This window comes from Anas platyrhynchos, chromosome 20 (assembly GCF_047663525.1).
Source record: "Anas platyrhynchos isolate ZD024472 breed Pekin duck chromosome 20, IASCAAS_PekinDuck_T2T, whole genome shotgun sequence".
NCBI lineage: Eukaryota > Metazoa > Chordata > Aves > Anseriformes > Anatidae > Anas > Anas platyrhynchos.
The window spans coordinates 5,065,118-5,077,357 of NC_092606.1; the positions used below are offsets into that span (position 1 = coordinate 5,065,118).

The window sequence follows — 12,240 nt, forward strand, 5'->3', positions numbered from 1 at the left end:
ACCAAAGAATGCATCACATACACCAAAGAGCTTCTGTGACATCAGGTAACACCTCAGATAATAAGTCAAACGGACCAAGCAAGGTTCAAGAGACTCTGGAATTCCTCCCACTCATTTATCAATTTGTCCAGGATCAGGTAAATAGGGCAATAGCAGCCCCATCAAACAGGACTTAAAACCTCTGCTGTCCCATCTCACACGAGCTGAGCTGCACTTTCCAGAGACGCACCATTTTGTCACAGCACAGGCAGCCAGGTAAGGCACCTCAGCCCTGCCTACTTTGTTACCCTAAATACAGCAATCCCTTGACTAATCCTGCCTGGATAAGGAGATGGTGACTCAGGCTTTGCCTCGAAAACAAAGCTGAGTTATGAGGTACCTCGAAGTGTTGATTTCTCATGAAATTCAGGGCTTCTTTAATCTTCTGGATAGTGCTGGGCCCCTTGCGGCTGAAGCTGCTGGCAGCTTGTCCACGATCAAGGTAGTCAGAGCTTTCCTAAAAGGATAAACAACACATTATGTTGCTTAAAAGAGCAGTCCAAGCTAAGGCTGGAAAATGGTGATCCCTTTGTTAGCTGGAAATACAGGCTTAGCTACATGCTGCGATTTTAGACCACAGAAAAGCATGACTGGCTTGAAGGAAAACACAGAAGCAGCATCTGGCCAATGTAACTCATCGTTAAAAGCAGATCTCAGCTAATATTAGTTTATCCTGAGTGCACAGTGGCTCAGAGATCTTTCAGTCTCTTATGACAATTATTCTTGCAACATCTCTGGGCTGCTTTTTGTCCTGTTTTATTAATGTGGAAATGAAGATGTGTGTGTGTTAAGTGATCCACTCAAGACCAGAAAAATAGAAAAGTATACTGGGTATGACGTTTCTCTAAGCAAACTCCTGGAACGTCTCCAGGGTAGAAATCTGTAGCACCTTCAAGTCACCAGCCATCTTAGGACAGAAGTCCCAGGCATAGCCCTTTACCTGCAAGGAGATGGTGGGTGTTGCAAATGCATTCCTGTAAATCCAGTCAGCTTCTTCCTCCAGCTCGTCATCTTCAGCGCTTTTTACTGGGATGGATCGCAACTGTGAAAAGACAACGGGATTAGCAGAGGCATGTACAGCACCAGGGCTCACGCTGCAATGTTTTTGGAAACCTGAAGATGACTGTTTTGAGCTGCAGATTGCTGTGGGGTCTCAGTAGCTGCCACACCCATGGGGCTATGCTGAAGACAGCACTTCAACACCTTCATCTGAGCAAACAGCAAATCTGCATCAGCTTTGTAGTAGGTAAAAAAAGCCAACAGGTCTGTCAAAGACGTGTGGAAAAGCCTGTGAAGGTGCATAGCCTTCTGTGATGAACAATTCAGGGTACTTGTGCTTCCTACAGGACTCCCAAGTCCCTTGAAGTTACATCCTCTATTCCCAACTGCCCCTGCTCCAACCTTGTTATCACTTTTCTTGCTGCAGCCACAGAATAACAGAACATAAAACAGCTCCAAAGCCTCTCTGGGCATTTGGGCCAGCCACTTCTCTTTCAGGCAGAGCCTGCTCTAACCATCTGTGACTATGAAGAGACATCTGAACGAGCCACTTATGGCCAGAAGACATTATATACAGTGCTCCCTCATGCTGTACACACTGGCTTGGAAAAAAAATGGGTCCTGTGAAAAACTGGCAGCTTCAGACATCACATTTCAACATAGGCAGGTAACAAGCTTCTGCACAGAACTGTATTAACATACACTAAAGGGAGAGCAAAGGACACTGACTGTCCAGGGAAAACCCAAATAAGAGGCAAAATTAAGTGAAAAACGTGAGATAACAGAATGACTCCTAGCAGCACAAACAGGACTCCTCATGGACAGCAGTGTAAGTCCCAGTCACTCAGATTATTTAAAGTGGGTTACAGAATCACACAGTAACACCTTGCAAGGAACAGTTGTGTTGGCTGGCACAGCTGTAGGCTAGAAAACCCTAGCAAGCCTCTGGCACTGCAGCATCACTCTTGTTATAGAGGCACAGCTCACAGGTTTACTAACAGCACCCAACAGAAAGGGCATCTCAGCAGAGTGCACGCCCTGCGCCACACCCAGAAGAGCGACACTGGCACCCAGTGGCCAGAGAGAAGCTACGACCAGTGCTAAAACCCCTCTGGGTTTACACAGCCAGAACAACTCCGTTTCACTGTTATGTTGGAATGTGGAGCTTCAGCTTGCACATTTAAGGTGGGATAGACAAAAAGGGAAAAGAAATAGCAAAATCCAGCCAGCAGGCAGGTGAGAAAGCTGGCCTGCAGGTCCCAGGCCTGCTGTACTTGGTGGGTGCTGAAATGCTTTCTGTTTGTACATCTCTCCCCTCTTCCCTCACCTGGAACCTCTCAGGCATGTCTGTCATGCGTATCTCGTTGTCCTGGTCTGTTAGGTGACTGCTCTCCAGCTCACTGGGCTCGTACATCTCAAAGATGCTACGGCGACTGACGCGCTTTTTGGTGGTCTTCTTGGGTCGGACGCGGGTCTCCCCTTCAGCCTCTTCATCCTCGTATTCATATTCCTCCTCCATCTCTTCATCGTACTCGTTGTACTTCTCAAACTCATCATAGTCAAAGTCCACACCGAAGATTTCCTGAGCTTCTTGCAAGGCACTGGAAGGCAAAAACTACACTTCAGCCCCATGATGCAGTTCAAAAAACATCAGTCTGGCCACAGCACCTAAGTTTAACCCTCGGTTTTGCACCTAAGCTAAAGAAAAATGGATAGGTACACAGATATTTGAGCTTTACATGTAAATGCTTCTCTTAAGGGACTGCTTTTTGGTATTCCCATAAAAAAATCTAGGGAAGAACGAAGTCTGTGACTTCTTAAATGTCTGCCCAAAAGCCCCATGTTTAAATTCACCACATTCCTTTGGGGAAGGAGACCAGCAGTATCCAACCACAAGCTGAATCACATTGCAGTTGCAGAAGTCAAGTAATCTGAGCACTCTTTTTAAGGCTCCGAGCCAATTTCCAATCAATACTTACGCATCAGTGTATCCAGGGAGCTTCTTTCGCCATTTTGGCTTCTTCAGAGGTTGTCCGTCGTCATCCACAATGAAGTCATCGATGTCTGGACACGGACAAAACCATTTTAGCAGTCAGGACACACACACACACACACAGCCAGTGCAGCTGTGTGCCTCCACCACAGACTTAGGCTGCTGCCTGCTGGCAGTCTGCACAGCTACCCACAGCATCTCCTTCACCAACCTCAGAAATTCCAGGAGCCTGAACCACAATTACAAGCTAGAACAAACTTTTAAACCCAGGACAGCCATCTGGTGTCTATCTGCAGCTCAGTGCACAGAAAATGCACTCAGAAAAAAGCCTTCCTGCTTTGGACCCTAGACAGAAAGAATTTCTGCAACTCCTTCAGTATGGCACCAGCAGTGATGATGGGCTAATGCCCAAGAGCACGAGCAGGGCAGGCATGCACAGTGCTACTAAGTGCTAAACTGTGCCTCCACTTTCTTTGTTCGAAGCATTTTCATGCTGAAAGCAGCTTAAAGGAGGCATTCAACACCTCAGTGTATGCAAGATGTTCCTGGACAAAGCAGTTTAACACACAAACTAAATCTGCTGCCCAGGAACATTTAATTCTAAAGATAGTACTAATCAGACCACCAAGAGCTTGACCACAACAGGGCTCCAGCTTTTGGTTAACTGTAGATCAGTGGAAGTCTTAACTTGGTTGCTGTGCTTTAGTCCTACAACAAACTTCAGATGCAATCGGCCATCCATACTCACCAGATTCATCTTCCTCCTCCTCCTCCTCTTCTTCTGGTGGAGCAACAGGAGCTTCAACAGCTTCCCCTCCCTCCTCGCCTTCGCCATCCTGAAAGATTTCTTCAGCAATGGCTTCCTTCTCGTGCTCTTCCTTCCCATAGTCTTCCTCTTCATCATCCTCATCATCTGACATCTTCCGCACGCGCCTGAATTTTTGCTGCAAGCAAGGAGTCGTGTTAGTGCACACACCTCCTGGCACAGACACGCTCTGTGTTGTCTCTGCCAGGCCAGAACTGCACTTCCTCTGCTCCCTCTGGAGGGGGAGCAGGATGGAGCCCAGCACAGCACAGGCAGGGAGGGGCAAAGAGCCCTTCCCTGGCTCCAAAAGAGCCATGCTGCAGGTAACTTTTCCACACAGGCAAAAATTACTGGCAGATGGGCTCTTCTGAACCTGCTTTGCAGAGGTGGGAGGGGAGGAGCAGAGCAGATGATACAAACAAGCACAAAGCGTTTTGGAAACTCTAGGAGCCAGTGCCCAGTTGCCTTGGCAAGGAGAGAGTGTGCTTCCTTTGAGCACTCAGCTCCTCCTTTGCAAGGAAAGCAGCAGACTGGAGGCACTGCTCGCTCACTCCATGCAGGATCCCACCCTCTGTGCCACACCATTAGCAACAGTGTGGAAACAACTCACCCGTTTGACTTTAACGCCCAAGTTCTCTTCAATGAGGTCGAAATCGTCGTCCTCCAGGCGGTCATCAAAGGCTGACAAGAAAGCAGAGACGAGTTACAGTCTCCCTTTACTGATGTGGGAACAGACAGATGGGTACAGCTCACCCAGGGCACGCAGACACCGCTTGCAGCAGGGCAGTGCAAGTGTTAACACCGTGGCCCCACCCCAAAACTTACTGCGCTTTCTCTTTTTGTGGCCAACATCGTCTTCAGAGTCTCCAGAGTCACTGGCTTCTTCCTCCTCTTCCTCCTCCTCGTCGTCATCATCATTAATGAATCCTTTCAGGTTCCCTTGCTCATCTTGATCATCCAGATTTTCCTCTTCCTCTTCCTCATCTAGGGTGGAGAACAATAACTACTGCATAAGTGTCTAAAGCTTTTATCTCCAAGGCTCTTGCACAACTCTGTACAAACATTTTCCTTCACACTATCTGCGCAGGGAGCCTTAACTGAAGGCTTTTACTAACACAGAACCGGGCCAGCTGCTCACACGAGAGCCCCATTTCTTGTCTCACGCTCTCTCTGCAGAGGGAACAGGTGGAGTGGTCACACTGGGAGAATTCCCGTGCTTTTACTGTTTACTATCAAACCGCGCATCCCCGGGGGGTGAAGAAATGTACTTCCTCTTGCCAAATATAAAATCCTTCTCAGCGCTTTGAGGAAGGGAAGCGCTTCAACAGCTGAGGATATCGCCTACAGATGGCCACGCTACTGCTGCACGGGCACTGCTGCATCCACAGAGTGAGGAGACGGAAAACAGAGCTGTGAGGCATGCAGACAGCTCAGCCTCCTCGGTGCAGACAGAAGACTCACCGTCCTCATCTTCCTCTACAAATTTCTTGGTTACTCTGGGCACAACCTCCCCGTCCTGGTTGTACTCCTCCTCCGACTCCTCCGCCTCGCTTTCTACGAAGTCAGACATGGCTGCAGCGTCTCACGCGCAGGAGCTGGGGAGAGAGGACAAATCCATCGCGTCAGCTAAGGGAAAACAGGGTCAAATCATCTCTCCAGGTCCTGAATCACCCAGAGCCCCCCTCGCTTGAACATCCCTGTCACCAGAGATCAGCCAAGCCAAGCCAGCAGCCCCGTGCTGTCAGCTCCTGTCGGGCTGTGTCTCAGCGAGCCTCAGGCTCGGCCAGGAAGGCGACCCTACGCTGTCCCTGACGCAGCACTGGGTCAGGCGCACTGTCTGACCAATTAGGACCTTGATGTGATTAATCCCCGCTTAATGAAGCCAGGGTGATCCCCAAAGTGGCCTTGGCTGAGTGCTGAGCGAGGCTCTGCTGAGAGCCAGGGAGCCCCGCGGAGCACACAGCACGTTGGGAGCCAACGGGAGAGATGAGGAGGTAACAGGAGACTGCAGCACGGGGGGATTCCCGCACCCAGAACCTTTTGTTTGATGTTTTTCCCCAGTGGGGTTTCTGGAAGCAGCATAAACCAGGGCTAGCACGAAGGAAAGTGTTTGTCCATCCTAACACAGCCTCAGTTCTGCCTCCTTGAGCCTGTCACTTCCTGTGCTTATAAATCTGCTCTAATTTGCAAAGGATTTCTTTTTTTTTTTCCTTTTTAAACAGGCCACAACAACAGAAATTTCTAAAGCCAGCTATAAGAAAACCCCGATCAATCCCTCACGTGGCTGTGACAGTGACAAAGCCAGCCCAGGAAGACGCAGCAGCCTCCGGTACAAAGCAAAGCTCTAAGGAGGGATCAGATCTAAAGGCAAAACCTCCACGTTAAATTCCATCTGGTGCAACACAACGACAACAAAAAAAAGCCCTACATGATGGGGAGTGATACCTGACTGTGCTTCAAGGTGCTGCAATAACCATCTCCCCACCCAACTGAGGCTTTGCTGTGCCACATCTCATGTGCAGGGCTTCTTGTTCTGCCCACAGATCCCCCCAGGTGGAGCACAAACACGGCAATTTAGGGAAAAATGGGAACTCACTTCTCACTTTCAAAAAAAAAGAGCGGAAAAAGGCTGATCTTGGCGGAAAAAGGCTGATCTTGGCGAATATTTTGTCTTCAAATATTAATAGCTGCACAGGAACACGTTGGCCCCGCCTCATTAAAGGAAAACCATGAGAAAGATGAGGGAAAACCTCGGAGTTTTCAGGCAGGAGCAGAGAGCAGCTGCTATTCCTCCTCACCACGCTCCAGCCAGGGCCAGACGCAGCGGGCCAAGGCTGCCACCCCGCTCCCAGACAGCACATCGCTGTCCTGGCACGGGTACAGGCTGATCCCCGTCCTCACCCGGCTCATCCTTCTCCCAAACGAGGCGTCAGAGGGCGAGGCAGGCGCCGGCTGAATGCATTTCCCTGCATTTTGGAGCAAAGGCCCCCGACGGGCTTGGTGCTGCAGAGAACAGGAGCTGCTTTGTTTGCCAGCCTCTGCCTGAGCAGCGCGGCGGCTCCTCGCACCTAACTGCGGGGCGAGCGGCTTCCGTGGCATCTCCCAGCCTAATGAGCCTCCTTCTGCCTACCACAGACACCCAAAACGTCCAGAAGTACGGAAAACCCTTCATCACAGCACCGTGTGCTCCCTGCTGTGAAGTGTTTCCCCCAAGAAATGCTCGAGACGCGTGCCCAGCGCCTCAAGCGCTGCCTCCAGCCCAGGGCCGTGCGGTTCCCTGAGCTCTGCTCCACGCCGGGGGTGCCTGCACTTTGCTCAGCTCAAGGGCACGGTGGCAACCTGCCAGAGTCCACGAGCTCCTTTCAACTGGGGTTACAGCGAGCCGGCAGCTCTCCCTGCTGTCAGTACGGGGAGAGCAGATCCCCCAGCACATCGGGCTGGAAATCCAACCACGCAGCGAGGAGCTGCAGTGTCAGGAGCCACAGCGGGGACAGAGCCACTTGTAGGGCTGGCATGGGGAGCAGCAGCGCCCCGCAGAAGCCTCACACACGGCTGTGGGGTGAGGGAAACCAGAGGCATCTCCTGCTGTCCATGCCCACGGAACAGCTGGCCAGTGTCACTGTGAGACCACACAAATTCTGCGATTTTTATTTTTTTGGACAGATTTTTTTAACCTCTGCCACTTCACGGTTCAACTCCCTGAGCATCACACAGGTCCAGGGAAGCACCTCTGCCAAAGCCATCAGGGAACAGTTCTGTCCAGCTCTCATTTTAAAGACAAAATGTCTAGGTTGGAGAAGGTTCAGAAAGCTCTGTGACTACACACAGGCCAGAAATCCTGGCTCGATTAAAACACAGAGCCCAAGGAAGCCCAATCTATTAATTTTGTCAATGAAACGCTCATGAAATGGACATTAGCACGGTGAGAGCATTTCCATGGGAGTAAGGCTGTGACAAGTGGTTTGGTATAAAAATCCCAAACCAAGGGCAAAGGTAATGTCACCGCTCCAAGGTCTTACAAGGAACCAATCTCAGTGTTTTTACAAGAAAAATGCCGCATTTGATCCCTTGCAGGCGTCTCATCAGCCGTGGGCTCTTCCTGAGAGCCACTCCGTGGGGCAGGCAGGGATTTTGGCAGGGCTGAGCCCCACCACGGCAGCAGCACGTGTGGTACTGAGGTTTCACAGCTGCTTTACAAACTTCTGAAGGACCTAAACCAGACGTCCCTCCTTCCTCAGTGTGAGGTAACGGAGCTGAGGAGCAAAACGAGGAACAGACCCGCGATGTTCAGCAATATCAGGACAGGGGCAGGTCGGGGAGAGCCCCGGTGGCTCAGGCAGCCCTGTTCCTGTTTCACAAGTCCTGCCGCTGCCTGCTGGTCCCGCTGCTCCCACCTCCCCCGATGCTATCGGGCCGCAGGACATCCTGTGGCAGCGAGGCAGCCCTGTGAGAGCGCTTCCGCATCGCTCCTTCAGACCTGCCACGGCACGGTTTCCTGCGAGGACCAGAAAATGGATCTGCCCTGCCCGTGACTGCAGGCACCCAGGTGGGATCTCTGCTTTTAAATAACTCCAAACTCTCCGTTTTGGACCACGCCGGGGTGTTAAAGCGGTGTTTTAAAAGAAGGAAGTGCTGAGGCTCTGGGAGCTCTTCCCTGAATGGTGAAAACTGACGTGGAGGCAGTCGCTGCGGTGGCTGGGGCCTCTGTTACATCCCCAGCCATCACCTCCTGTGTGCCACACGAGCACCCAGCATCCTCCCCCAGCGGGGTTCAACTCCCCTAAATCATTTAGCTGCTAAATTCATCGCTTCCTTCCCTTCCCCGCATCGTCATACCCAGAAAAAAACAAAGCAAGCACCAACGGAAGCAGAACGGGGGGGGGGCGGCGAGCCCCCAAACCACCTCAAACCTCACCCCGCCACGACCTCCAGCCGTTCACTCTCACCTTCCACACGCTGCTTTTTAAACAACCGTGAGCTCCAAAAAGGGCCTGCCCAGGCTGCTGCCCACCCCAGCATTTTTTGGGGGGCCCCACCAGCCGTTCACAAACCCAAACAGAGCTCCCCAGCTGTGCGGGGACTTCTCCTGCAGATGGGGTGATGAGAACCCATAGGGAAATTGGGAAATAGGGGCGAGGGTCTCGCTCCCCCCCTTATGATAACGGGGAGGGGGCTGGCAGCAGGGGGCCCTCCCCAGGCCCCATGGCAGCCCCGAGGAGGAGGAGGGGACCCCAGGGGTTTGTGTATGTGTATGTGGGGGTCCCACCGCCCCCACCCCACAGCAGCTGGGCTGGGAGGGGGTGCCCTGAAGGAGGGGGGGGGGGGGTCAGGGGGTGCCACCCCCGCGGCCTACACCCGGGGGCGGGGGTGAGGAGCACGGAGGGGCCGCCCAGCCCCCGCCCCCACACCGGGGAACCCTCAGAGCCCCCCCTCAACCCCCTCACACCCCTCAGCCCCCCCCGACCCCTCATACCCCCCCCCGGGCCCTCCCCGTGCCCCCCTCACGGCCCCACCAGGCCTCACCCCCCCCCCCGGCAGCCGCCCAGCCCGGCCCGAAACCCCGGTAGATGCCCCCACCCACCCCCTAGACCCTACCGAACCCCTCCCCTTACCCCTCACCACCCTCCCGGAGCCGTCCCGGTCCCTCCCGGCCCCTACCGGCAGCGCTGGGCCCGGCGCGGCCTCCCCCGGGGGCGCTGAGGGAAAATGGAGGCGGCGGCGGCGGCGGCGGCGGCGGGGGGCGGAGCAGACGAGTTGCGACCTCCGGGCGGGCAGAGCGGCGCCACTTCCGCTTCCGCCGGAAGCGGCAGCGGGGATGGGGCCGGAGGTGGTGGCGGCGGCGGCGGCTGCGGGCAGGGCCCCGCTCCCGGTCTCGGCCCCGATCCCGATCGTGGCGCTGGTGCTGGCGCTGGGCGCGGCCGTTACCGGGGCAGGAGGAGGAGGAGGAGGAGGCGGGCCGGGCCCCGTTACGTGCGGCTCGGTGGTGAAGCTGCTCAATGTGCAGCACAACGTGCGGCTGCACTCGCACGACGTCCGCTACGGCTCCGGTACCGGCCCCGCTACAGGCCGCCAGCCCCCTCCCGGGCGTTATTTCCCTGCTTATTAATTTATTTCTAAATTTATTTATTAATTTTTTTGTCTCTCGCAGGCAGCGGGCAGCAGTCGGTGACCGGCGTGGCGGCGGCGGACGATGGTAACAGCTACTGGCGGGTGCGGGGCCGCACGGCCGCCGTGTGCGAGCGGGGCCGGCCCGTGCGGTGCGGCCAGGCCATCCGCCTCACGCACCTCGGCACCGGCCGCAACCTCCACAGCCACCGCTTCGCCTCCCCGCTCTCCGGGAACCAGGTACCGGGCACGGCCCCTGTGGCCCTTGACCCCGACCGGGCTCCTCTTGTTCTCTAGGACCAGCCCCTGTCCTTACCGGGACCCCATTGGGTCCTTACCGGGTCTCTATAGGGTCCCCAACAGGTCCCCGGTGTTGCTGACCCCATCCTTCCCAGCCCCACATTGTCCCCCAGCCCCTGCCAAGCCCCCTTGTTCCCCCCAGCCCCGTTTTTCCCTAGCCCCATTATCCCCTTGTCCCCCTCAGACCTATTTTCCCTTGCCCCATTATCTTCTCAGCCCCATTCTCAGCCCCAATCCCACTCTCTGCCCCCCATTTCATGCCAGCCCCCCCCCAGCAGCCAGCAGGACCGTCCCCACCACAACAAGCTGCGTCCCCTGGGGCACCCGGGCTTTGCTGTGCCCCCTACAAGCCCTGGGACACCCGAGCTTTTACTTTGGGTAACAAACTTCTAACAAACCAGCACCCAAAACGTGCACTCCTTAACCCTGAGCCATCCCTGTGGGTGCTCCCCCTCCGGCACCCCCATTTTCCCCTCCCCACCGTGCCACAAAGCTCTGAGCCCCCCCAAAACGAGCTCCTTTTCCCCTCTCCACGCATAACCGGGTCCTTGCTGCTGCCACCGCAGGAGGTGAGCGCCTTCGGGGAGGACGGCGAGGGCGACTACCTGGACGACTGGACGGTGCTGTGCAGCGGGACCTACTGGGCGCGGGACAGCGAGGTGCGCTTCCAGCACGCCTCCACCGACGTCTTCCTGGCGGTGACGGGCGAGCAGTACGGGCGGCCCATCCACGGGCAGAAGGAGGTGCACGGCGCCGCCGCCTCCAGCCAGCACAACTACTGGAAGGTCATGGAGGGCGTCTTCATGCAGCCCGGCGAGGTTTTCAAAGCGGAGCGTTACCACGCCGAGCTGTGACCGACACAGACTGATGGCCCCCGGGCCCCGCACGGGTCTGGCGCGCACCAAAAAGTGGAGCCCGACGTCCCTAATGCAGCACGGAGTTAATAGTTCCCTTGTTCTGATTTCACACGGCATTAATAATTCCGTTATTCTGAATTTAACACCAAGCAGAGCTCAGTGTCTGGCATTTGATGCAAAGCAGAGCCCCGCAGCGTGAACCCAACACAAAACAGATCCTAAATGCAGCCCCAAACTGATCCCAATGTCCCAAATCCAATGCAAAACACATCCCAATGTCCTGAACAAAGTTGATCCCAAAGTTGATCCATCATGAAGTCCAGATCCTAAAGTCCAGATGAGACACGAAGCAGAGCTCCCTATGTAGAATCTGACTGGAAGCAGATCCCAGTGCCCCACATCCAATCCAACACAGATCACAAACCCCAAAACAGATCACAGAGCCCCAAATTCAGCTCAGCTCAGATCCCAGTGCCCCAAACACAACGCAGAACCCTGTGCCCCAAATCCAACTCACACCAGCTCCCAGGGTCCAGATTGGATACAAGCTGGATCCTGGCACCCCAAATCCAACTCAGGCTGGATCCTGGTGCCCCAAACCAGATTCAAATCAGATTCTGGTGCCCCAAATCCAACTCAAACTGGATCCCAGCACCCTAAATCCGACTCAAACCATACCCCAGCCCCCCAAATCTGCACAGAACCATCCTGGACTCCCCACCCCTATCACCCCCACCCCTCAGCCTCACCAGAGCCGAGCCCCCTGCTCTGCCCCCCCAGTTCCTCTCCCTGTGTCCTGCCGCTGGGCTGGGGGCCAGGAAGGGGCTGTGTGCCCGCGGCCTGCCGCTTCCTGAGCACGGGGGGACTGGGGGAATTGGGAGGAACCGGGAGGAACCGGGGGGAAAGAGGGGGAACAGGGAGAAACCGGGGGGAACCGGGAGGAACTGGGGTAAGTTGGAGGGGACTGGGGGGTACTGAGGGAAACTGGAGGAAAGGGAGGGAAATGGGGGGAACCGGGGGGAAAGGGGGAACCGGGAGAAATCAGGGAAACCGGGGGGGGGAAAGGGGGAAACAGGGAGAAAGGGGGGGAACCGGGAGGAACCGGGGGGTGCTGGGGAGAACCGGAGGGAAGAGGAGAGACC

The 12,240-nt window shown here is 55.1% G+C and overlaps 2 protein-coding genes across 3 annotated transcripts in view; one reads left to right on the forward strand and one right to left on the reverse strand.

Moving 5' to 3' along the window:
• SUPT6H (SPT6 homolog, histone chaperone and transcription elongation factor) overlaps positions 1-9,632 on the reverse strand; it is a 27,163-nt gene extending 17,531 nt beyond the window's left edge. Inside the window, exons 1-9 of one of the 2 annotated variants that reach the window (XM_005009888.6) lie at positions 9,495-9,632; positions 5,298-5,431; positions 4,662-4,820; positions 4,447-4,517; positions 3,780-3,975; positions 3,018-3,102; positions 2,366-2,639; positions 980-1,081; positions 380-496 (exon numbers count right to left, since the gene is read on the reverse strand). In XM_005009888.6, the coding sequence (XP_005009945.3) occupies positions 380-496; positions 980-1,081; positions 2,366-2,639; positions 3,018-3,102; positions 3,780-3,975; positions 4,447-4,517; positions 4,662-4,820; positions 5,298-5,406 (1,113 nt within the window). In that variant the 5' untranslated portion in view covers positions 5,407-5,431; positions 9,495-9,632. Of the gene's footprint in view, positions 1-379; positions 497-979; positions 1,082-2,365; positions 2,640-3,017; positions 3,103-3,779; positions 3,976-4,446; positions 4,518-4,661; positions 4,821-5,297; positions 5,432-9,448; positions 9,470-9,494 lie in introns of those variants that run through there. The other variant, XM_038165647.2, reaches the window with a different exon arrangement.
• Positions 9,613-11,247, forward strand: SDF2 (stromal cell derived factor 2). Its single transcript, XM_027472461.2, has 3 exons — positions 9,613-9,883; positions 9,985-10,181; positions 10,808-11,247. Exons 1-3 carry the CDS (start codon positions 9,652-9,654, stop codon positions 11,093-11,095), a joined length of 717 nt encoding a protein of 238 aa, XP_027328262.2. The 5' UTR covers positions 9,613-9,651; the 3' UTR covers positions 11,096-11,247.
• The last annotated feature ends 993 nt before the right edge of the window (positions 11,248-12,240 follow it).